The 24,977-nt window shown below is 53.3% G+C and overlaps 1 protein-coding gene across 1 annotated transcript in view; it reads right to left on the bottom strand.

Annotated features, from left to right (window-relative positions):
• The window catches only part of LAMC3 (laminin subunit gamma 3), an 83,967-nt gene that overhangs the window by 32,973 nt on the left and 26,017 nt on the right, over nucleotides 1-24,977 (bottom strand). Inside the window, exons 4-12 of the mRNA XM_054501494.2 lie at nucleotides 23,910-24,076; nucleotides 21,197-21,385; nucleotides 21,001-21,118; nucleotides 18,464-18,562; nucleotides 14,437-14,573; nucleotides 11,000-11,110; nucleotides 7,449-7,641; nucleotides 7,168-7,283; nucleotides 3,001-3,219 (exon numbers count right to left, since the gene is read on the bottom strand). Coding sequence (XP_054357469.1) covers nucleotides 3,001-3,219; nucleotides 7,168-7,283; nucleotides 7,449-7,641; nucleotides 11,000-11,110; nucleotides 14,437-14,573; nucleotides 18,464-18,562; nucleotides 21,001-21,118; nucleotides 21,197-21,385; nucleotides 23,910-24,076 — 1,349 coding nt within the window. The remainder of the gene's footprint in view (nucleotides 1-3,000; nucleotides 3,220-7,167; nucleotides 7,284-7,448; nucleotides 7,642-10,999; nucleotides 11,111-14,436; nucleotides 14,574-18,463; nucleotides 18,563-21,000; nucleotides 21,119-21,196; nucleotides 21,386-23,909; nucleotides 24,077-24,977) is intronic.

Raw genomic sequence — 24,977 nt, 5'->3', positions numbered from 1 at the left:
TGGCATCCAGGGGGAACTGTCCCAGCCTAGGCCCAGCACCCATAGGCTCATTCCTCCTCTCAGCCTAGGCAGTGGGGCTATACTGCCTGTTTCACAGATGAGGACTTGCCCAAGCTGAGTGGGAAGTTGTGGCAGGGCCAGAGGCTCTGTGGGGATGATAAACTGATCCCAGTCATGGGAGGACCCTGCTTCCTCCACAGGGGCTGCTGGAAGCACTGCAGCAGGGAGGGATTATGTGGCCTTGTCTGGGCTCGATTATCGATGCCTGCCATGGACACAAGAAGACAGAGTGCCCTGTGTGTGGCATGTGGCGTGTGGCTGTGCTTGCCCTCCCTGGCTAGGTCAGCTGACGCCTTTTTTTTTTTTTTTGAGACGGAGCCTGCTCTGTCGCCCAGGCCGGAATGCAGTGGCACGATCTCAGCTCACTGCAAGCTCTGCCTCCCGGGTTCACGCCATTCTCCTGCCTCAGCCTCCCGAGTAGCTGGGACTACAGGCGCCTGCCACCACGCCCGGCTAATTTTTTGTATTTTTAGTAGAGATGGGGTTTCACCATGTTAGCTAGGATGGTCTCGATCTCCTGACCTCGTGATCTGCCCACCTCGGCCTCCCAAAGTGCTGAGATTACAGGCGTGAGCCACCATGCCTGGACTTTTTTTTTTTTTTTTGAGATGGAGTCTTACTCTGTCACCCAGGCCAGAGTGCAGCGGCGCAATCCTGGCTCATTACAACCTCCATCTCCCAGGTTGAAGCAATTCTCATGCCTCAGCCTCCCAAGTAGCTGGGATTACAGGCACCTGACTACACCCAGCTAATTTTTGTATTTTTAGTAGAGACGGGGTTTCACCATGTTGGCCAGGCTGGTCTTGAACTCCCAACCTCAGGTGATCCACCTGCCTTGGCCTCCCAAAGTGCTGGGATTACAGATGTGAGCCCACGTCTGGCCTCTTCTTCTTTTTTTTTTTTTCCTCTGGAGTCTTGCTCTTGTCACCCAGGCTGGAGTGCAATGGCGTGATTTCGGCTCTCTGCAACCTCCACCTCCTGGGTTCAAGCGATTCTCCTGCCTCACCCTCCCAAGCAGCTGGGATTACAGGTGCCTGCAACCACGCCCAGCTAATTTTTGTAGTTTTAGTAGAGACAGGGTTTCACCATGTTGGCCAGGCTGGTCTCAAACTCCTGACCTCAGGTGATCCGCCCACCTTGGCCTCCCAAAGTGCTGGGATTACAGGTGTGAGCCACCATGCCTGGCTACCGTCTTTTCAGGAAGAAAAATGCCCAGCAGCCTTCTTCTCAGACAGCCCCCACCTGCTCTGGGGAGGCAGCAGGCATCTAGGCATGAAGCCGTCAGTGTGGGAGTGGAAGAGGCCTAAGTCCAGCCTTCTCAGGCGCCTCCTGGCCACGTGACCTTGAGCAAGGCCAGGTCTGCTCCTATAGAAGTGGTGATCAGTGGGCCAGGCATGGTGGCTCACGCCTGTAATCTCAGCACTTTGGGAGGCTGAAGCAGGAGGATCACTTGAAGTCAGAGGTTTGAGACCAGGCTCAACATGGTAAAACGCCATCTCTACTGAAAATATAAAAATTAGCCGAGCATGGTGACAGGCGTCTGTAATCCCAGCTACGCAGGAGGCTGAGGTGGGAGGATCTCTTGAACCCAGCAGGAGGCTGCAGTGAGCCGAGACTGCACCACTGCACTCCAGCACAGGCAACAGAGCTAGACTCTGTCACCCCCTACAAAAAATAAAATAAAATATAAAACATAAAATAAAATAAAAGGAAGTGGGAATGAGGAGCCAGTAGTGACCAGGCCCCGGGAGTCCAGGCTGGAGGGAGGCACAGCTCTGCCACCTGCTGGCCATGCATCTGCACTGCAGCATGGGGCCCTCACCTGTGAGATAGGACAGGAAGGGTCCTGGCCCTGGCAGGGATGTCTGCAGGAGTCAATGATGTAGTGTAGAGATGGTGAATAGCACATGCAGGAACCTGGTGACACTATTTTATTATTTCCCAAGTGTCCTGAAAAGTAGAGACTTTCATTATCTGCGCTTCCCTAAGGCACTCCCAGTTAGTTATGGCTGAGCTCTGATGCAACCCAGGCCTGTGTTTTCAGAGCCTGAGCGTCTGCTGACCGCCATATGGCTTTGCGTAGAAACAGACGCAGTGTATATACTGTCATTATCCCCACCTTACAGAAGAGGAAGCAGGCTCAGGGAGGGAAGTGACTTTCCCATGGCCACTAACGGGTGAGGGTGGCAGGTCCCGGCGGGGGCCAGGACCCTTCCTGTCCCACCTCACAGGTGAGGGCCCCATGCTGCAGTGCAGATGCATGGCCAGCAGGTGGCAGAGCCGTGCCTCCCTCCAGTCAGGACTCCTGGGGCCTGGTCACTACTGGCTCCTCATTCCCACTTCTTTTTATTTTATGTTTTATATTTTATTTTATTTTTTTGTGGGGGGTGACAGAGTCTCCCTCTGTTGCCTATGCTGGAGTGCAGTGGTGCAGTCTCGGCTCACTGCAGCCTCCTGCTGGGTTCAAGAGATCTTCCCACCTCAGCCTCCTGGGTTGGTGCCTATGAGCTGCTGTCACCTGTGTGACCTTCATGAGAACCCTCCTGCTGTCAGCTACCATGCTGGTGCCTCTGCCCTTCCTCACAGCACCCTCTGCATGTAAAGACTCCTGAGGTCTTTCCCTGGTCCTTCCTGGGAAAAGGGCCAGCCGAAGGAGAAGGTGGCGTGGACAGACGGCCTGCAGAGCAGCTGGCTTTATGGTTACATAAGCACCTGATACATACAAAGTCCTTGGCACAGAGCCTGAGGCTTCAACGAATTCCAGTAGTAACTTTTATTAAACTATGAGGCGCCCAGGCACTGAGCAGCACGGGAAGGCTCAGGGCCCACACTGCCCCACAGCTTGGCCAACACCTCAATGCCTGTGTGTTCAGGTCAGTACTCATCTCGCTGTTTTGGGTATAACCCAGGTGCCTTCGGATGGGGTGCCAGGACACTCACCTGTGTTGGGGTCACAGGTGCCATGCTGGTTACAGGTGCAGGGGACACAGCTGGCATAGGGACCCCCCTGTGGCATCTCCCTCTTGTATCCCGGAGCACAGGATTCACAGAACTGGCCCGTGTAGCCACTGGGACATGAACAAGTCTCCACCCAGGAGGCTGGCGGGGAAAGCCCTGGCCGGGCGGATGTGAGCCGGACCTCAGTCAGGAACACTTGGCCTGCAGAGCGAGAAGGGAGAGAGGAAGAGAGGAGGCACAAGCTCCCTGCACATGCTTCCCCCCCAAAACCTTCCTGTTCACATGTGGACCAGGCCCACGTATATAAAGGCAGACTAGCAATCAATGATTTTTTTTTTTTTTTTGAGACAGATTCTCATTCTGTCACTCAGGCTGGAGTGCAGTGGTACACTCATAGCTCTGCAGCCTCGACTCCCAGGCTCCAGTGATCCCACCATGTCACCCTCCCAAGTAGCTGAGACTACAGGCAAGACACCAAGCCCAGCTAATTTTTAAAATTTTTGTAGAGATGGGGTTTCTCCATGTTGCCCAGGCTGGTCTTGAACTCCTGGCCTCAAGTAATCCTCCTGCCTTGGCCTCCCAACGTGCTGGGATTGCATGTGTGAGCCACTGAGCTGGTTGATTTTTTTTTTTTTTCCCCCAGATAGTCAATTCAAGGGTAAGGGAGATGATTCGGCAGTTTTCAAGAAGAAATAGATATGGCTGAGAATTTTATGGAAAGATATCCATCCACAGGCTATTAAAGATATATAGATTTAAACAACGATGATACCATTCACACCTCTCAGACTGGTAACATTTTATAGATGAATTTTAGTGGAGGATGGGGTATAGGAAACTCACCTGGCCTGCTCATAACTGAATGCTACATTTAGGCAAAGTTTAAGGTCTGTTTCTCAAGTTTTAAGATTTTTCTTGTTGTTTTGTTTGTTTTTAAGAGAAACAGAATCTTGCTCTGTCACTCAGGCTGGAGCACAGTGGTACAACCATAGCTCACTGCAGCCTTAAACTCCTGGCCTCAAGTGATCCTCCTGCCTCAGCCTCCCAAATAGCTGAGACCAAAGGTGTGTGGCACCACACCCAGCTAATTTTTAAATGTTTTGTAGAAAAACGGTTTCGCCCTGTTGCCTAGGCTGGTTTTGAACTCCTGGCCTCAAGGACTCCTCCTGTCTCAGACTCCCAAAGTGCTAGAATTACAGGTATGAGCCACCATGCCCAGCCTAAAGTTCTAAGTGTTATAGGAGATTTTGAGACTAATTAATATAACAGGATTTTGATGTAAAAGAAGCTAATTGACACAGAAATGTCAGTAACATTTCTTACCTGCAAGGAAAGTGAACATCTTGTATTTAGATAAACTATAATGTGTACATTTTAAAAATAAAGAAATCTGATATTTGGAAAAAAAAAAAAATGGGCCGGGCGTGGTGGCTCAAGCCTGTAATCTCAGCACTTTGGGAGGCCGAGGCGGGCGAATCACAAGGTCAGGAGATCAAGACCATCCTGGCTAACACGGTGAAACCCCGTCTCTAATAAAAAATACAAAAAATTAGCCAGGCATGGTGGCGGGCGCCTGTAGTCCCAGCTACTCGGGAGGCTGAGGCAGGAGGATGACATGAACCCGGGAGGCGGAGCTTGCAGTGAGCGGAGATCGCGCCACTGCACTCCAGCCTGGGCGACACAGCAAGACTCCATCTCAAAAAAAAAAAAAAAAATGAGTGTGGATGTATGAATACTAATCAGGAAGTTTTGCTTCCAGTAACAGAGGAATAGGGGATCCTGGCAGATCAACCTTCCCACAGAAAACAACTATAAACTCCGGGCAAAATATGAAAACGACCATCTGTAGACACAGAACAGGGAGACTGGAGGCGGCCGACACTCCTCATCAGAGCAGCCTTTCTGAAGGAAAATTTGGCAGCGTGGATCAAAATGGAAAATGCTCCCTTTTTGACCTAACATCTTCATTTCCAGCACTCTGTCCTAAAGCAACACTTATACTGGAATACCAAGACCTTTCTATGAGGCTGGTCCCTATTCCCTGTGACACAGTTGTAATGGGGAAAACTGGAGACCACTTAAGTGCCTGTTGGTAGGGGGATGGCTAAAACCTCACAGAGCACCCATACCACAGAATCTTACACACCAGACACAGAAAACCAGGCTTTCTACGCGTAATGACAAGGAACAACCTCCACGACACACTGTTAGCTGACAAAAAGCAAGTCCCAAAATATCATACTGTGTGATTACCTTTCTTTCTTTTCCTTTCCCTCCCTCGCTGCCTCCCTCCCTTCTTCTTTCTTTCTCTCTCTCTCTCACTCTCTCTTTCTCCCCCTCCCTCCCTCTCTTTCTTTCTTTTCTTGAGACAAGGTCTGGCTCTGCTACCCAGGCTGGAGTGCAGTGGCATGATCTTGGCTAACTGCAACCTCCGCCTCCCGGGTTCAAGCGATTCTCCCTCTCAAGTAGCTGGGATTACAGGCATGCGCCACCATACCCAGCTAATTTTTGTATTTTTAGTACAGACGGGGTTTCACCATGTTGCCCACACTGGTCTCAAACTCCTGAGCTCAAGCGATCCACCCGCCTGGGCCTCCCAAAGAGCTGGGATTACAGGCGTGAGCCACCATGCCCAGCTGTGTAATCACATTTCTATGTTTTAAAAAAAAATACAGATGTTAAGTACATACATACGGAAAGGTTTAGAGAGAGGTCTCCCAAAACATTACCCACAGAAAGAGGAAGTTTGGGGATTGCGGGCGCGGGAGAGGGTCGCTATGTCCTCTGCTTCTCCAGTGCATCCCAGCACCCTTGGACTCAAAAGAGGCCCAGGGGAAGACTGACCATCTGAGCCAGAGGTTCACAAAAAGAGCAAAATCTCCCTTCCCTGGAAGCAAATCTGAGGACATGTTGGTTGTCATGTGGATGAAGAGGCCTAAAGTTCCCAGAAATTGACATTCCCAGAAACTCCCCACGTGACTTTCCAACGTCCTGCTTGGTGCTGGAAGGGTAGAAAAACCCCTTTGTAAACATCTGAGCCTAGAGCTCAGCTTCATTTTACACACAGACACTAGGGTTTTTGTCTTTTGTTTTGTTTTTTTTTTTAGAGACAAGGTCTCGCTCTGTCACCCAGGCTGGAGTGCAGTGGCACAACCACTATAGTCTCAACCTTCTGGGCTCAAGTGATCCTCCAGTCTTAGCCTCCTGAGTAGCTGGAATTACAGGTACAGACCACCCCACCAGGCTGTTTTGTTGTTGTTGTTGTTGTTGTTGTTGTTGTTTTGAGATGGAGTCTGGCTCTGTCGCCCAGTCTGGAGTGCAGTGGCACAATCTTGGCTCACTACAACCTCCGCCTCCTGGGTTCAAGTGATTCTCCAGCCTCAGCCTCCCAAGTAGCTGGGATGACAGGTGCGTGCCACCATGCCCGGATAATTTTTGTATTTTTAGTAGAGAGAGGGTTTCACCATCTTGGCCAGGCTGGTTTCGAACTCCTGACCTCATGATCCACCCGCCTCGGCCTCCCAAAGTGCTGGGATTACAGGCGTGAGCTTCCGCGCCCGACCTATATTGATTTTTAAAATAGCGTGTGGGTCGGTTATAATGAGGAACAGATCAGAGGCTAAGGCTGTCAATCACTGTGACCAGGGTGGGAAGTGGTGACAGACCCCCATCAATGATGTGTGATGGCTTGGCCCCCTCTTTGGGAAGACCAGACCCTCCTAGGGTGGCTTAGGTACAATACCGCCAGTGACCAGCAGGGGAGTCACTCTCCCAGGGGACTGACTCCTGGACTGCCGGCTGTGGGCTGTGTCCAGCAGGGACAGGGGGCTTGGTGGATTCAGCGAAGGTGGAGTGAGCACACCCAGCGGGTCTGGGTGGCTTGCTGGCCGCACGCCTGCCTCTGAGGCCCACCCTTCAGGCCTCTCTTCTGTCCTTTCCCTGCGTCTGACCTCAGCCACCATCCCCCCTGCCTTCACAGGTTATATGACCTCCAGCAACTGTCCTGACTTTTGACTCACATTCCTTCTTGGCAAAACAGGACAATAACCACCGGGCCGCGAGGCCCTGACAAGACTGTGACCGTGGACCAGCCCAGTTCTGAGACCTGGCAAGCGCTCGGGTCTTGGGCATACGGTGGTCTTTACTGACCGGCAGGGCTGGGGCCCGGACTGATGCGGAGGCGGAGGCTGGTCAGGTTGGCGAGCAGCCGCTGGAAGTGGAAGGGGGTGAGTGGAGGGGCCACGTCCTCGGAGGTCTCCTGCAGGCTGACAAGAGAAGCGGTCAAAGCAAGATCCCAACATAGGGTGGGGGATACCATGCCTGGGGATGGGGGGTAGCCCCCCAGACTACAGGGGCATCTGAAATGTGCCCGGACCTCAGAGACCACCCCTCCCACCTCCCCATCTCTCAGGACAGAAGGGGATACTTACTGGAACCTGAGCTCTACCTCCCTGGGATGCCCAGCATCCTGGGGGCCAGACAGGCTAGAGTGCCTCAGGGACAGGGCCAAGCCTGCCCCTTCCAGCCTCAGCTGCACAGGGAGTGGGGAGTTCCCGGGGGGCGCCCGGAAGGTCAGGATGAGGGGCTGCCCGTAGCTGAACCGTTGGTCTCCCAGGAACTTATCTGAAGAGAAGAAGGCTTTGACAGTCTTCATATGGTTAGCTGGATTTTAAATGTCTATATTGATTTTATCGGCAACTAAACATTCAAACAAGATAAAAGTGCAGTGGGCAGAAAATCAAAAGCTCCCTGCACAGCAGACCCTGCAGGGGGCCCGCCCACATCTCCGCAGCCCGTCCCCGGCTTCACAGGCGTGACCTGTGCAGTGACACACACCCCCACACTTGGCTTCACGCTCTGCTGTGACCATCTTCACATTCTTAATAATTTGATCTTTGAACTAGGGTTTTAGAAGTGACGTCTGATGGAACACGGAGTCCGAGCATGAACGGAGGGGATACACATGCCTGTGTGACCAGAGAGGCTGCCGCCTGCTGGTGCATAGCATTCACGATGCCCATGAGCACGGAATTCCTAGGGAACACCCAGCAGCAGGAGTTTAGCGGGACTCCAGGTGACAGCAAGGTAAGTGAGCTGGCTGAGTGAGCAGAGGCGCTCTGGGCCCCAGGCCATGCCTTCCCTTCTAATCAGAGCTTGCACTAGTGTTCTGAGAAACACAAACCACCGAGCGGTGTGCGGTACCTTCTGACTCATGTCATTTCCCTGTATCAGCCAATCATTTCTTTGGAAGTTCGTGACCCAGGAGGAAAGGACACAGGCCACCGTCCCTCCTCCTTTCCTGGTGGTCTTTCCCTTCCCCGTGAGAAAGCCACAGAGACGCCATGTTGGTGGAACATGCCTGTGTCAAGGAGTGAAATAAAAGTGGCTGGGCTTGTTGTGTGCAGTATTTCCACTGTCCTCGTAAGAAAAAAATACGCAGCCTGGCATTGTGGCTCACGCCTGTAATCCCAGCACTTTTGGAGGCTGAGGCGGGTGGATCACAAGGTGAGGAGTTCAAGACCAGCTTGGCCAAGATGGTGAAACCCCATCTCTACTAAAAATACAAAAAATTAGCTGGGCGTGGTGGTGGGTGCCTGCAATCCCAGCTACTCGGGAGGCTGAGGCAGGGAATTGCTTGAACCCAGAAGGCAGAGGTTGCAGTGAGCCAAGACCACGCCATTGCACTCCAGCCTTGGCAACAGAGCAAGAGAGCAAGACTCCGTCTCAAAAAAAAAAAAAAAAAAAAAAGAATGGTAAAAATTTATGCTAATAACTTAATATGTTTCATGCTAATAACTTAAAATTTTCCTTTACTTAGAATGGCATCAAATAGCAAACCAAAAAACACCATGACAAATAAAGGGCAAAACTACAGGAAAAAAAAAAGTGTTTATATTTTAGTACCTTTAATGGTACTTCCCCCTATTTGGGAATTGGGGGGAATTTTAATTCTGCAGTGCATCCTCAAATTCTGTAGTGCGCCCCGCCACAGCTTTGGTGGGCAGCTCCTGAAACACTGAAAGTCCCTGTGTCCCTCTGCCCCAGAGCATTTCCTGGCTGGGGGAATGTCTTACCTGTGCAGAAGCAGCCTGAAGCAGGGAGCCCTGGGAGCTGGTGGCCACATGCCATGGCTGCACCCCAATTTGGCCCCCAGAATCAATCACCAGTGTGAGCGCAATGCTCCCCTCCCATCCTTTGCTACTCACGTTCTACACGTGAGATGGTTCCACACACTGTTCCACAACCAACATTCTTTGTAAAGCCTGCATCACAGTCCACCAACAGGCTACCTAGCCCCTCCTGGGACTGCCTCAAGCTTGCACCATTAAATGCTTTTTTTTTTTTTTTTTTTTTTTTTTGAGATGGAGTCTCACTCTGTTGCCTAGGCTGGAGTGTAGTGGTGCGATCTTGGCTCACTGCAACCTCCGTCTCCTGGGTTCAAGCAATTCTCCTGTCTCAGCCTCCTGAGTAGCTGGGATGACAGGCATGCACCACCACGTCTGGCTAACTTTTTTGTATTTTTAGTAGAGAGGAGGTTTTACCATATTGGTCAGGCTGGCCTTGAACTCCTGACCTCAGGAGATCCCCCCACCTCAGCCTCCCAAAGTGCTGCGATTACAGGTGTGAGCCATTGCGCTCGGCCTAAATACTTATCTTCACTCAGCTCCTGGTCTTTGCCCCACTGAGTGCTCATAGGCAGAATACAGAAAGTGGACATGCTGGCCAGAGGGTCTGTGTGTTCATTCCCCCTGATGCTGTCACAGCCAGCCCAGACGCTTGTTTCTGTGTCCCCTCCATGAGCAACGGGCAGAAGCCTGGCTCCCCTGCCATGCCCTCACCTCCAGCCGCTCGTGGGCCGGCCTGAGAGCACCATGAGGACAGGCCGTCCATCCATCTCACCCCTGCAGCGTGCCCAACACCCAGCAAGCACTTCTTGCAGGAATAAGCCCCTTTTCTTACATATGCCAGCAGAGTGGCCATGGAACAGAGTGTGTTTTTTGCTCATGGGCCTCTGAGCTTGGAGCGCCTGCCCCACGAGGGGCCCGAGGTCTTTGACTTCCTGGCTGCAGGGCACACGGCTCCTCAGCCATCTGTGACATCATCTCCCCGGCCTCTCTGGCAGAGGGAGGGAGGGAAAGGGCAGAGCTGCTCGGGGGTGCTGGCAGGTCCTGAATCAGCCACAGTGGGGCTAAAGATGGGCTCTAGGCTCTGGGTTCTGGGACTGAGACAGTCGCCAGGAGACCACAGTTCCCCTCACTGTGGGGTGGAGAGGTCAGAATGATCAAGAACCTCCTTCCTTTTGCAAGAATGCCATGGCCCTGGGTTTAGGGTGCGGTGGCCTGGTGGGTGAGGGGCTGATGGGGAACACAGAGACTCTCTGGGCCGTGACAGTGGCTATGGCTCTGTGGCACTGAAGAAGCCCTCTGTGACAAAGCTATGACCAGAAAAATGGGGGTTTCATCAGATACTGTGGTCTGATGGCAGAACAACAGCCTCCCAGAGGCATCCACATTCTAATCCCTAGAATCCATAAATATGGTGTGTTCTGTGGCAGGGGACATTAAGGTTGTTAATCAGCTGACCTGAGGTAGGAAGAGCCTCTTGGGTTATCCAGCTGGGCCCCATCAATCATTAGAGATTAATGGCAAATACACAAGAGGAAGGCAGGGGAGTGGGTGCCAGTGATGGGGCGTGAGACAAACTCGGCTGCTTTGAAGATGGAGGAAGAGGCCATGAGCCCAGGAATGCAGGCAGCTTCTAGAGTCTGGGAAAAGCAAGGAAGGGACTTTCCCATGGGCCTCCAGAAGGAACTCAGCCCTGCTGACACCTTGATGTTAGCTCCGAGAGACCTATTTCTGACTTCTCCAGAACTCTAAGAGAATAAACTGGCATTGTTTTCAGCCTGTAATGTGTGGCAAGTTGTTTAGCAGCAGGAGGAACCGACACAGGGAGGTCAGCCCCCACCTGGTGCTGGAGGTACCTGGTGCTGTAAGCTCCTCCTCATCTTCTGGGCTCAGGAGGACCCCATTTGGGCTCCATTGTGGGGGGTGCTCGGGGCTCCCTACACTTCTGGCCCACCAGCCTTCGGCTCCTAGACAGCAAACACAGACACCCCCTGATCAGTGTGAGGCCCCGGAGGGTGGTCTCCAGGTGCCAGCCCCAGCTGGGGCCTTGGGGTGGGAGGGAGCCCCAGGAGAAGCTAGAAAGCTCAGGGACCCGGATCTGCTTGGGGCATGGTCAGACCTGGAAGCCTGCCCTGCCCTTTCAGTGGGGTTTTGAGCTCAACATGAAGACAGCCTGAAGACCCCCCACATGGGGGCCCTGGGACATCAGGGCCATCTCTAATAGTACCAGACTTGACCTCATCTTCAGGTTCTCAGAGAACTTTCTCACCTGTGACCTCATGAACCCTGTCCTTCCAGTGACCCGTGTCATTAACAGCACCGCAGGCAAGGAGGCCACCTGGTTAGGAAGGGGCCCAGCCAGGACGGGAGCCCAGGCCTTCTGGTCCCCAGGGCCAGTTCAGTGCCTCCTCCCTCTGGCCACAGCAGTTAACACGGAGCACAGCCCAGCACACAGCGAGTGACCTTAAGGAGGTGCCTCTCCAGGGGGCAGCGGGCAATGAGGCAGAGGCCAAACACCTGGGGCAGCCAAGGGGTAAGAAGGAAGGAAGGGAGTGGGGAAAGAGGCCAGAGAAAGGAAGACGTCAACATGAAGAGAAGTTTGCAGACAGGCATTTAGAAGGAACTAGGAGGCCAGGTGCAGTGGCTCATGCCTGTAATCCCAGCACTCTGAGAGGCCGAGGTGGGTGGATCACCTGAGGTTAGAAGTTCGAGACCAGACTGGCCAACATGGCGAAACCCCGTCTCTGCTAAAAATACAAAAATTAGCCAGGCATGGTGGCAGCTGCCTATAATCTGAGCTACTCAGGAGGCTGAGGCAGGAGACTCGCCTGAACCCAAGAGGCGGAGGTTGCAGCGAGCCGAGGTTCCGCCACTGCACTCCAGCCTGGGTGACAGAGCAAGACTCCAACTCAAAAAAAAAAAAAAAAAAAAAACCAGCTGGGTGTGGTGGCTCACACCTATAATCCTAGCACCTGTGGGAGGCCAAGGCAGATGGATCATGAGGTCAAGAGATCGAGACCATCCTGGCCAACATGGCGAAACCCCGTCTCTGCTAAAAATAAAATAAAATTAAATTAAATTAAAAAAATGTAAAAACCACTGTTTTATTTTTTTCTTTTTTTTTTTTGAGACAGAGTCTCACCCTGTCACTCAGGCTGGAGTGCAGTGGCACGATCTCGGCTCACTGCAACCTCTGCCTCCCAGGTTCAAGCGATTCTCCTGCCTCAGCCTCCCGAGTAGCTGGGATTACAGGAGCTGGCCACCATGCCTGGCTAATCTTTGTATTTTTAGCAGAGACGGGGTTTTGTCATGTTGGCCAGGCTGGTCTCGCACTCTTGACCTCAGGTGATCCGCCCCCGCCTCGGCCTCCCAGAGTGCTGGGATTACAGGCGTGAGCCACTGCGCCCGGCCACAGTTTCCATTTCTAAGACAGCAAATATCCATATAAACCACCCCAACATAAACAAAAGCACTTTGGGGTTCTCAATAATTTTCAAGACCATAAAGGAATCCAGAGGCTGGGTGCGGTGGCTCACACCTGTAATCCCAGCACTCTGGGAGGCTGAGGAGGGAGGATCAGTTGAGGTCAGGAGTTCAAGACCAGCCTGACCAACATGGTGAAACCCCCGATCTGTACTAAAAATACAAAAATAAGCTGGGCGTGGTGGTGGGTGCCTGCGGTCCCAGCTACACAGGAGGCTGAGACAGGAAAATCACTTGAACATGGGAGGCGGAGGTTGCAGAGCTGAGATCGCGCCATTGAACTCCAGCTGGGCAACACAGTGAGACTCCGTCTCAAAAAAAAAAAAAAAAAAAAAAAAAAAGGAATTCAGAGGCCAAAAAGTTTGAGAACTGCTGTGCAAGGGCAACTGTGAGACAAAATGAGATGACACCCCTGAAGGGCCGGCCACACCCAGTGCCTGGCCCAATGTGAGAACACACTGTTCTTAGGGTCTAGAAAATGAGTCCTGCCCAACGCTAACACCCTAGAGCCCCGGACCCAGGACCCAGAACCCAGACACGCTGTCCCGATCCGCACATCTCTCGGTCCTGCTTTCTGCACGGCTTCCAGCAGAGGGCGCGCGGCCCTCATGTCTGGGGCACCCCAGCGTCGGCCCTGAGGTTTTTCTGTTCCAGCTGATGCCTCGCTCCTTCCTGGGGACAGGCGGAAGGTGCGGGGCGCTCCGTGGGACATGGCTGGGGCCCACGCAGCCTCTGGTTTAATGCAGAGCCCCGAGCTCTGCTGCTTTCCTCTTTAAACATGTGGCTGTGCCGCCTGGAGTCAGGGACCATGGTATATAGGCCATCACAGTGGTTAAGGGCAAAACAGAGCTGGGCGCGGACACTCAATCCCAGCACTTTAGGAAGCCGAGGTGGGCGGGATTGCCTGAGCTCAGGAGTTCTAGACCAGCCTGGGCAACATGGTAAGACCCCGTCTGTACAAAAAAAAAAAAAATACAAAAATTAGCTCAGCATGGTGGTGCACGCCTGTAGTCCCAGCATTTTGGGAGGCGGAGGTGGGCAGATCACTTGAGCCCAGGAGATTGAGACCAGCCTGAGAAACATGGCAAAACCCTGTCTTTACAAAAACATATAAAAATTAGCCAGGCATGGTGGTGCACACCTGTGGTCCCAGCTACTCAGGAGGCTGAGGTGGGAGCATCACGTGAACCCAGGGAGGTGGTGGCTGCAGTGAGGTGTGCGTGATTGCACCACTGCATTTCAGCCTTGGTGACAGACAGAGCAAGACTCTGTGTCCAAAAAAAAAAAAAGGAGCCAAACTCAGGAGCTGACAAACCCAGTGCTCACAACTGTTATGTGGCCTCAGGCAACTGGCCTACCTTTTGTGGGTCTCAGTTACTTCATCATTAAAAGGGGAATGAGAATCCTTGCATGTGAGGTGCCCAGCACAGTGCCTGACAAACAGCAGGTGCTCAATAAGTGGAGGCCAGGAGACTGAGCCTGAATCCCCAGTGTTTAGATACACCAAGGGAGGCCAGTCTCAACGGGGTGAGTGGGAAATTCCCCTCCAGGATCCAAAAAGCGTCACATACCCGGCCCCCAACCCCACCACAAGTATAAAGAGAAGAGTCAGGGATTGGGGAGGGAGCCGGGAGTCGCAGATGGGCACTGGAGAGCCATCGTCTCACCCCCACCATACCCAGGCTGTGCAGGCCTGTGGCTCCTCTCCACAATGGGAGATCCACTAATGCAAGATCTCCCCAGGGCAGGATCACCTGCCACTAGGCTGGGAGCAGACCCTTGGGAGGCGTTTGCTGGGGGCACCTCTTACCCTGGTGGAAATCGGTGAGGATGTGATGCACCTGGAACTGGGCAGTGGCCGCGCACACCTTGGAGTGGCCATAGCAGAAACAGCTGCTGCAGCCGGCCGGATTGTGCGGCTGCAGGTTAAAGGACCCGGGTCGACATCTGAAATGGAGGCGAGGCAGGACATGCCCACGAGGGCCACATGAATCAGCCAGGAAGGGGCGGGGCCAGGGTATCCCAGCTGGACCAATGAGAGTCTAGAATCACTGCAGAAACTTAAAAACAATTTTTTTTTCAGAATTCTAGAAAAGTAGTAAGAACATTACAGATTGTTCCCATACCTGCTTCAGACAGCCTCCCCTGATGCTGACATCTGACATTACCACAGTACATTTGTCAAAACTAAGTTAACTAAACTCCAGACTTCAGACTTTATTAGGATTTCTTTCTTTCTTTTTTTTTTTTTTTTTTTGGAGACAGTCTTGCTCTTGCTCTGTGGCCCAGGCTGGAGTGCAATGGTGCGATCTCGGCTCACTGCAGCCTCCGCCTCCTGGGTTCAAGTGATTCTCCTGCCTCAGCTTCCCGGGTAGCTGGGATTGCAGGCGCCTGCCACCACACCCGGCTAATTTTTGTATTTTTAGTAGAAACGGGGTTTCACCATGTTGGCCAGGGTGACCTCGAACTCCTGACCTCAGGGGATCGGCCTGCCTCAGCCTCCCAAAATACTGGGATTACAGGCTTGAGCCACTGCGCCCAGCGACTTTATTAGGATTTCTCCACTTTTTCCTCTAATGTCTGGTTTCTGCTGCAGGATCCCATCCCGGACACGGCGTTGCATTTAGTGGTATCCTTGTTCTCCTCCAACCTATCACTGCTTCTCGGTCTTTCCTTGTCTGCCACTATCTTGACACTTTTTGAAAAGCACTGATGAGGTATTTTTAGAATGCCTGATGTTTCTCATGATTAGACCAGAGTTATAGGCTTGGGAAAGAAATACACAAGGTGAAGTGTCCTTCTTGTCATATCACATGGGGGCACAGGAAACCCACATGACATCCAAGCAATGCTGACTTTCATCACCTGTGCTGTCTGCCAGTCTCTCCACTGTGCAATCACTACGGTCCAATTATTAGCAGCAAGTCACTGAATAGGCCGGACGCGGTGGCTCACGCACTTTAATTTTTTTTTTTTTTGAGACGAAGTCTCGCTCTGTTGCCCAAGCTGGAGTGCAGTGGTGTGATTTCAGCTTACTGCAACCTCTGTCTCCCGGGTTCAAGCAATTGTCCTGCCTCAGCCTCCCGAGTACTGGGACAACAGGCGTGCGCCACCATGCCCGGCTAATTTTTTTATTTTTAGTAGAGACAGGGTTTCACTATGTTGGCCAGGCTGGTCTTGAACTCCTGACCTTGTGATTCACCCACCTCGGCCTCCCAAAGTGCTGGGATTACAGGTGTGAGCCACCGCACCTGGCCGGCTCATGCACTTTGGGAGGCTGAGGCGGGTGGATCATCTGAGGTCAGGAGTTCGAGATCAGCCTGACCAACATGGTGAAACCCCATCTATACTAAAAATACAAAAATTAGCCAGGCATGGTGGTGGGCACCTATAATCCCAGCTACTCGGGAAGCTGAGGCAGGAGAATCGCTTGAACCCGGGAGACAGAGGTTGCAATGAGCCGAGATCATACTATTTTACTCCAGCCTGAGCAAAAGAGTGAAACTCCGTCTCAAAAACAAACAAACAAACAAACAAAAACAAAGGCAGCAAGTCACTAAATGCAGCCCAGTCTCAAAGAGGGGGATTAAGCTCGACCTCCTGGAGGGAAGAGTATCAAAGAACCCACGGACAGATGTTAAAGCCACCCCAGTAATTAATAGATATTTTGAGGTTATGCAAATATCCTCTCTTTCCTTAAAGTTTTGCCCACCAATGTCAGCATTCATCAGCAGCTCTTGCCTGTAGCAATTACCACTCTGAGGTCTGAACAGTGGTTTTCCAGTTCCTTCATTTCTACATTCATTACTTGGAATTCTTCTGCAAGGAAGGTTTGTCTCTTCATCCCCATCTATTTATGTATTCAATCATCTATTTACATCAGTATGGATTTGTGGATTTGACTTTATTCTCTGGGTTATAATCCCATACTATCATTGTTTATTTTGTTGCTCAAATTGTTTCAGCCCTGAGAGCTCTTTCACGTTGGCTCCTGTGTCCTTTTGACATGGGCCCACGTTCTGGTTTGGGCTGTTTTGTTTGTGTCTGTCTCTGTTTTTCAGTATTTCCTTGCTTCCTGGCACTGTAAGACGCCTTGGGCTTATCTTGTCTTTTTCCAGCCCCAGCCCCAGAATCAGCCTCTTCTCCAAGCAGCTCTGGGGAATGTCAGACACAAAGCCAGGAAGCAGAGATAGTGTGTACCCAAGGAGCTAAACCCATGTTTGTCTGCTGGCCGCACTGCTGGAGCTTGGAGGCCTCTTGAACACTTGAAAGAGGAAGTTTATGAACTTCGTGGCCTTGGGAGAGCCCCTTTGATTTGCAGAGCTTCAGATGCCCCATTTGTACCATGATCAGACTGCAAAGATGGCAAACAGGCTCAAAATCCAGCTCAATGGGTAGGGGCTTCCTGAAGCAGGGTGTTAAGAAGGATCCTGAGGTTATAGTAGTGCTCATGGCCAAGACCGCTGTGCCCCATTAGTGATGTCTGTTGTGGGTGTAAAAGGGGAGGGTTGTGATAGTGTTGCCTTAGTGATGTCTGCCATGGGTATGCCATCAGTGATGTCTGCCGTGGTGTGAAAGGGGAGAGTTGATAGTGGTCCATTAGTGATGTCTGCTGTGGCTATGAAAGGGGAGGGTTGTGATAGTGCTCCCTTAGTGATGTCTGCCATGGGTATGCCATTAGTGATGTCTGCTGTGGGTTTGAAAGGGGTGTGTTGACAGTGCTCCATGAGTGATGTCTGCTATGGGCGTGAAAAAGAAGGGTTGTAGTAGTGCTCCATTAGTGATGTCTGCCATGGCTATGAAAGGGAAAGGTTGATAGGGCTCCATTAGTGATGTCTACCATGGCTATGAAAGGGAAAGGTTGATAGGGCTCCATTAGTGATGTCTGCCATGGCTGTGAAAGGCAAGGGTTGATAGTGCTCCATTAGTGATGCCTGCTGTGGGTATGAAAGGGGGAGGTTGTGATAGTTCTCCTTCAGTGATGTTTGCCATGGTTATACCATTAGTGATGTCTGCTGTGGGTGTGAAAGGGGTGCACTGACAATGCTCCATGAGTGATGTTGGCCGTGAGTGTGAAAAGGGAGGGCTGTGATAGTGCTCCATTAGTGATACCTGCTGTGGGTAAGAAAAGGGAAGACTGTGATAGTGCTCCCTTAGTGATGTGTGCCATGGGTATACCATTAGTGATGTCTGCTGTGGGTATGAAAGGGGTGTATTGACAGTGCTGCATGAGTAATGTCTATTGAGTGTGAAAAGGGAGGGCTGTGATAGGGCTCCATTAGTGATGTCTGCCGTGGGTGTGAAAGGGTCGTGATAGTGCTCCGTTAGTGGTGTCTGTCATGGGTGTGAAAGGGGAGGGTTGATAATACTCCACAAGTGATGTCTGCTGTGGGTGTGAAAAGGGAGGGTTGTGATAGTGCTCCATTAGCTATGTCTGCAGTGAGTGTGAAAAGGGAGGGCTGTGATAGTGTTCCATTAGTGATGTCTGCCACAGCAGGTGGTAGTACGAGCACCATGTATTTACTATCCCTGGATTAGACGGTCTCTCCTATCCTTCCAGCTCTTTCTTTTCAGGATTCTAAGCTAAGACATGTATTTTCTCAGCTTATGAATGATCAGTGGTGTTGGATCAAAGCATAAACAGTGCCATAAAGCTTTTGAGTAACTTCCTGTATGACAGATAACATGGTGCTCCAGGAAGGGCACAGGGTGACAAGGTCACCCAAGTCCATGAAGACTGTGCCCCTTGCTCCTCCCCGCACTCCACAGCTTTGTTGCCTCATCGGTGAGCCCCCAGGTCACTTCCAGCAAGCTTACTGCTGGATTAGCTCACATACCTGTCACATAGGTTGCCTTCCACCTTCTCTTTGCAGGGGCAGCGCCCACTGCGGGGGTCACAGGTGTCCAGGCTGCCAGCGGGATTGCAGGTGCAGGGTCTGCCAAAGAGACAGGACAAGGGGAAAACGTGCAATGAGCAACTTCAGAATAGGAACAGCCCACCCTAGGAAGGGAGCATTCCCTGCTGTCAGCATCACGAGCGAGGCTGACGCAGGTACCTGACCTGGCTTTACTGTTCCCATCTTGCCAAGGAAGTGACCCATCCATCACTGGTACAGTGGTGCATCTTCCCACCCACCACACATCCATCCAGGATCCTTCCATCTGTCATCCACGCACTCATCATCCATGAATCTTTCTTTCTTTCTTTCTTTTTTTTGGGGGGGGGACAGAGTCACACTTTGCCACCCAGGCTGGAGTGCAGTGTCATGATTTTGGCTCACTGCAACCTCTGCCTCCTGGGTTCAAGTGATTCTCCTGTCTCAGCCTCCCAGGTTCAAGTGATTCTCCTGTCTCAGCCTCCCGAGTAGCTAGGACTACAGGCATGCATCACCATGTCCAGCTAATTTTTGTATTTTTAGTAGAGACAGGGTTTCACCATGTTGGCTAGACTGGTCTTTAGCTTGTGACTTCAGGTGATCCACCTGCCTTGGCCTCCCAAAGTGCTGGGATTACAGGCATGAGCCACCGTGCCCGGCCTCCATGCATCTTTCTGTCTATCCCCTCACTCCTCCATCCACTTATTCATCCATCCTTCTTTCTGTCCAGCAGCCACCTATCCACCCATTCATTCACCCATCCATGCATCTTTCCATCCCTCCCTCCATCCATCCACTCATCTAATAAGACATGGCTCCTCCCTGGTGAATCCCACAGTCTGGTGTAGACAGACAGATCACGCAGACCCTGTACCGCGATACGTGTTGTGGGAGATGTACGAGAGGCTGTGCCCGCACTGCAGGGCCTCTGACTCAGCCTGGGGGTGCAGGCGAGGGGCAGGTGGGAGGGAAGGCGTCCCGAGAGAGGGGCTGCTCAGCTGAGACCTGAAGAATGAGCAGCAGGCTGTGAACTACAGGCTGGGGAGAGGGGGCAGGGGTTGGAGGTGTGGCACCTGCAAAGGTCCAGAGGCCAGAGGGACCCCAGGGAAGCAGCCAGGCCCCATCTCATGGTCAGTTTTATGCCCAGAACCACCAAATATTTTACAAGGAATCAGAGCTCTCCTAGGTATCCCCAATGTGTTTCTGTTGCCTTTCAAATATACAAAGATGCCCGTTATCAACCAAAGCAAGTTCACTTAAAAGTGCTTCTGGGCCGGCCGCGGTGACTCACGTCTGTAATCAGCACTTTGGGAAGCCGAGGAGGGTGGATTACTTAAGCCCAGGAGCTCGACACCAGCCTGGGCAACGTGGCAAAACCCCATCTCTACCAAAAAATACAAAAATTAGCCGGGTGTGGTGGCACGCATTTGTAGCCTCAGCTACTCAGGAGGCTGAGATGGGAGGATCACTTGAGTCTGGGAGGCGGAAGTTGTAGTGAGTAGAGATCGCGCCACTGCACTCCAGCCTGGGTGACAGAGCAAGACTCCATCTTAAAAAATAGAGATAGTGGGCATGGTGGTGCATGCTTGTAATCCCAGCTACTCAGAAGGCTGAGGCAGAGAATGGCTGGAACCGGGGAGGCGGAGGTTGCAGTGAGCCAAGATGGTGCCACTGCATTCCAGCCTGGTTGACAAAACGAGAATCTGTTTAAAAAAAAAAAAAAAAAAAAAGCTTCCAAATTTATCATAGCTTTTTGTTTTGTTTTTGTTTGCTTTTTGGCCATTGTGTACTCTCTCAATCAAGTGATAGCAAATGTGTTGGGGAAAGGTCCAGACCCCAGGAGCCCCTGCCCCTCTCTCCCCTCAGCTGTCCCACTGAGTACCAGACTCAGTGCACCCAGATGACACTCAGCCCCTCCCACCCTGCTCCCCACACTGCGTGCCCTGCTATCCAGAGGCCCAGAGGACCCCGAAGGTCAGCCTCCACCCCTTCTTCCTCTTCCACCCCCTGGTCACCATGTCCTGTTAGCTCCTCCTCGCACTGGGCTCTGGAATCTGCCCTGCTCTCCCTCTCCGCAGTCAAACCTCCATGCAGGCCGCCCAGGCGTTCCTGCTGTAGCCTCCGCTCAGCCTCCCCCTCATCCCCTCCTGCTTCCCACTGATCCACGGCTCCTCCGGAGGCCCCCCGTGCCCCCCCCCCCCAACCTCAAACACCTGTCCTTCCCCTCTCCCTGCACTTATGCAGCACCTCCTACAGGAAGCCTGCCCTCCACCCGCAAGATCCGCTGAGCTTCCACAGGGCTCAGCCTGGTCTCATTATGGTCTGTTTTTGTCTCTTGGCCTCCCCAGGAGCTGGGTGTCTCTAGTCCTCACCAGGATTAGGGCGAGGTAGCTGCAGACAGGAAGGGTTGGGGAAGGGAGGGACTGCTGACAGCCTGTCCCTCCTGCTTCTTGTCATTCAGTGCAATGTATCCATACTGGGCCGCCCCTCGCCCTCACCTGCAGCCTCCCTCACTGAGCGAGTGGAACCCGGGCAGACAGCGGTCACACTTCCAGCCAGTCACAGTGGGCTTGCAGGCGCAGGTGCCTGTGTCATCGCACTGGAGGTGTAGGGAGCCTGGGAGAGGAAGGACACAGGGCAATTGAGGCCAGAAAGGGGAGAGGGTCGGAGGCTGGGGATGTGGAGCCCACTCACCTGCCGAGTGGCAGTCACAGGGCTGGCATGGCATCCGCGGGTCCCAGTGATAGAAATTCTCCTGACAGCTCTCACAGTGTGGCCCAGTTGTGTGGTCACGGCAGTGGTGACAGCGCCCGCCGTGGCCTGTGCTGCGGAAGAGTTCCCGATCAAACGTGCATTCCTCGGAGCGGCCACTGCAGTTGCAGGCTATGGGCAGGAGCGGGGAAAGGTGTGTGAGTCCCCTGTGATGTGGTAGGAGGGGGCATCTGTGCCAGTCAGCCTCCCTGTGCTAAATGAGCAGGCAGTGCAAAGGGCAAGAGCATGGTCCAGAATGGAGTTCAGGCCCAGCTTGATCAAGGCTAGACACTATTCAATTGATTTTCCAAAACAGGACACTCTTAAGAGCAAAGGGGACAGCATTAGTAAATACACCAAAACAGGCAGAAAGACGACCCTCCCAGGCAACCAGGATATACACCAGATAGATGGGCACCGATCAGAGGCTGGCTGCCTTCTGGAGTGGCAGCTTGGCTCTCTCCAAAATCTCCTGTAGGTCCTCCAAGCCATAATAATAGTGTGGCTCTCACTATTGTGTGAGGTCACTCAGGGGTACAGAAAGCACAAGTCACCTTTCATTTCCCCATTAAATCATTTTTAAAAGTCTGTGTGCAGGACTGGCTCTGTCTTGGCTCCCAGAGTGAGCTCAGGGGTGGATCCATGAAAGGTGTGGACCCATTTACACCTGCTGCCCTCATGCTGCCCACAGGCCAGACGGCAAGCAAGCAAACCCGCTTCAGGTGCAGGGCTGAGACAGGAGAAGCTGGGGGCTTTGGGAGCCAAAAGAAGGGGCCCCTGCGGCTGTGCTGGGGTGGTGGGACAAGGCTTCCGAGAGGAAGTCACGGCCACACTGAATCTGAAGGCTGAGCAGTGAGGAATAGGCCAGGCAGAGGAAGAGGGAGTGGGAAGGGCATCACAAACAGGAGGTGAAAGCCCAGGGGATACCCCACGTGCAGAGATAGATGTATGGCCTGGTGCGGGTATGCCATGAGGCTGGCTGCAGACGGCATGTCGTGTGATGGCAGGGAAGGAGGGACATTGTGCAGTGGGGGGCCTGCAGTGCAGAGGCAGTTGTGAAGTCAGAGGCTAGCAGAGCTTGCTCCAGGGAGGCTGGGCTGCCGTGGTCAGTGGACGTTAGCTGGGAGCAAAGGGGGAGCCGTGGGAAGGTTTAAGCAGGGGATAGATGTTATTAAATTTGTCCTTTAGAAAGCCTTGGCCCAGTGCCATGGCTCACGCCTGTGATCCCAACACTTTGGGAGGTAAGGTAGGTGGACTGCTTGAGCCCAGGAGTGTAAAGACCAGCCTGGGCAACAGTGAGAGCCGATCTCTACAAAACATTGCTTGGCATGGTGATATGTGCCTGTAGTCTCAGCTACTCTGGAGGCTGAGGTAGGAGGAACACGCACCCAGGAATTCAAGGCTGCAGTGAGCTACGATTGTGCCACTGCACTCCAGCCTGGGTGACAGAGTGAGGCATTGTTTCAAGAAAAGAGCCTTAGCTGCAGGCAGGGGAGGGCTGGGAACAGGGAGAGCAGGGAAGAGGAAGCTTCAGGTGTGCAGGGAGAGGAGGCAGGGCCAGGCCCAAGGCATCGGCTGCAATGGACAGAAGTTAGGCAGACTGGAGGGACGTGGATGAGGCGGAATTCAGGGCTCGGGGCTGTCTCAGCTGCGGGTGAGGGTGGGGATGAAGGGTCAAGCCTGAAACCCTGGCTCCCAGGCTGTTGACTGAGAGACACAGATGTGACCACAGGGCTGAGGACATGGTAGAAGCAGTCTGGCCTCTGTGTCCCCATTGTGGAGACAGCAGCAGGCTGGGACGGTGGAAGCCAGCCAGCACAGCTTCCTTGGCCCCAGGACTCCCTGGTGGAGGCAGGCCAGCGAGGGCAGCTCCTGCAGACAGCGCCCCACCCTCAGAACAAGCTGCCTCTGGCCCAACCCCAGTTCTGGTCGTCAGTGGCCCAGGCCCAAGAGGACAGCGGGACCCAGAGGCCAAGCTGCCCGCCCAGTGAGCCTGTGAGTGAAGATGTGTCTCCTGCCAGCAGCACCAGCACCAGCTGGGATCCAGCACCCAGCAACGGTGGCTGTGCATGGACAGCCTGGAGGAAACCAGGCTGTCTGGCGACAGGGTGGGGCTTGCAGCTGGTGCCCCAGCCAGAAGGGAAGTCAGTGGGTCCCTGCTTTTGGCCTGTGTCCCTGGAGAAGACACGATGGCATCATCCTCTCTCCAGTGCTTCTCTGAGGTTAGGTGGTCAAAGCCACATCACATGGGGGCTGGGACACCAAAGGGCTGCCTGGGGGCCCGTGGGAGAGGCCGGGTGGGCCGTCAGCACCCCCTTGCTTGTGGGGTAGCCTGGTTCCGATTAGCAGCTGGGGTGGGAGCGGTTAACACAAAGAAGCAAGTCGGGGACCTTCCGGCCCTCCCACCACAGGCGCCTCTGCATGGGTGGCGTTGGTCCAGGGAAGCTACTTAGTGGAGGAGAGACTGAGGCTTAAATGCACCCCTTCCCCAGGCTCCCCTTCTGCTCGTCCTCATCTCTGCAGCAGCACAGAGACCCTGAGCTGCCCCCCGGGTGTACTCAGGAGCAGCCCCCACCGCGACGTTTCAGGGAGTTCCTTTCCCCGCCTGCAACACCAGCCTCGGGTCCCTGATGCCCTGTGACACTCAGACACTCACGCAGACATTCGTGGGCAGCCTCAGCGGTGCCCCGGGCCCAAGGGCGGTCCTGAAAGAAGGGCAGGCAGCGCTCACAGTCCATGCCGGTGGTGTTGTGCTGGCACCGGCAGGCCAACTGGCCCGCCGCGTCGGGGCCGCACTCGCTGGCATGCCCGTTGCACTTGCACCTGGGAAAAGATACGGAGGAGGAAGGGGACCCGCAGGTGCCAGAGGGCAGATGAGGAGTTAGTCACCTGGTAGCCCCTGTTTGCAGGTGTGAGCCAGGCTCCACCCTCAATCTTGGCCCTCACTGAACACCTACTGTGTGCCCTGGGGGCAGCAGTAACAGAACTGACTGTACTGGTGAGCTCTGGAACAAACCCATCCCATCTTCACTAGCCTGTTACCACCCCCAGAGAATGGATGGGTGAACTGAGGCACAGAGAAGCTAACCAAAGCCACCAGCTAGCAAGTGCCTGCCACAGAAAGCTTCTGCCTGGGAGGAGCCCCACCTGGGGGCTGAGAGGGACCCAGGAAGAAGTCACCTTAGTCTCCCAAGTGGAGAGTGGGCCGGCAGTCACAGCAGCAGCAGGTGTGGGGGGCAAAGGGAACACCTCCAGCAGCTATCCCTCAACTGTGTCCGAAAGGGTAGGAAAGAAGGTACCCCAAACAGGGACAGCTCCTGAGTCACTCCAAATCCCCCGTGAGTCCACTTCTGATATGGTTTGGATCTGTGTCCCCATCAAATCTCATGTCAAACTGTAATCCCCAGTGTTGGAGGTGGGGCCTGGTGGGAGCTGATTGGTTCATCAGGTTGAATTCTCCTGAATGATTTAGCACCCTCCCGCCTCGGTACTGTAGAGTGAGTGAGTTCTCATGAGATCTGGTTGTTTAGAAGTGTGTGGCACCCACCCCTCCGCCCCATCCCATCCTCTGCTCTCTCTCTTGCTCCTGCTCTGGCCATGTGATGTGCCTGATCCCTCTCCACCTTCCGCCATGACTGTAAGTTTCCTGACGCCTCCCCAGAAGCCAAGCAGATGCCAGCACCACGATTCCTGTACAGCCTGTGGAACTGTGAGCCAATTAAAC

The sequence above is a fragment of the Pongo pygmaeus genome, chromosome 13, assembly GCF_028885625.2.
Source record: "Pongo pygmaeus isolate AG05252 chromosome 13, NHGRI_mPonPyg2-v2.0_pri, whole genome shotgun sequence".
Classification (NCBI taxonomy): Eukaryota; Metazoa; Chordata; class Mammalia; order Primates; family Hominidae; genus Pongo; species Pongo pygmaeus.
Note: the sequence above shows the minus strand (reverse complement) of the source record. Positions and strands in the feature narration are given on the sequence as shown.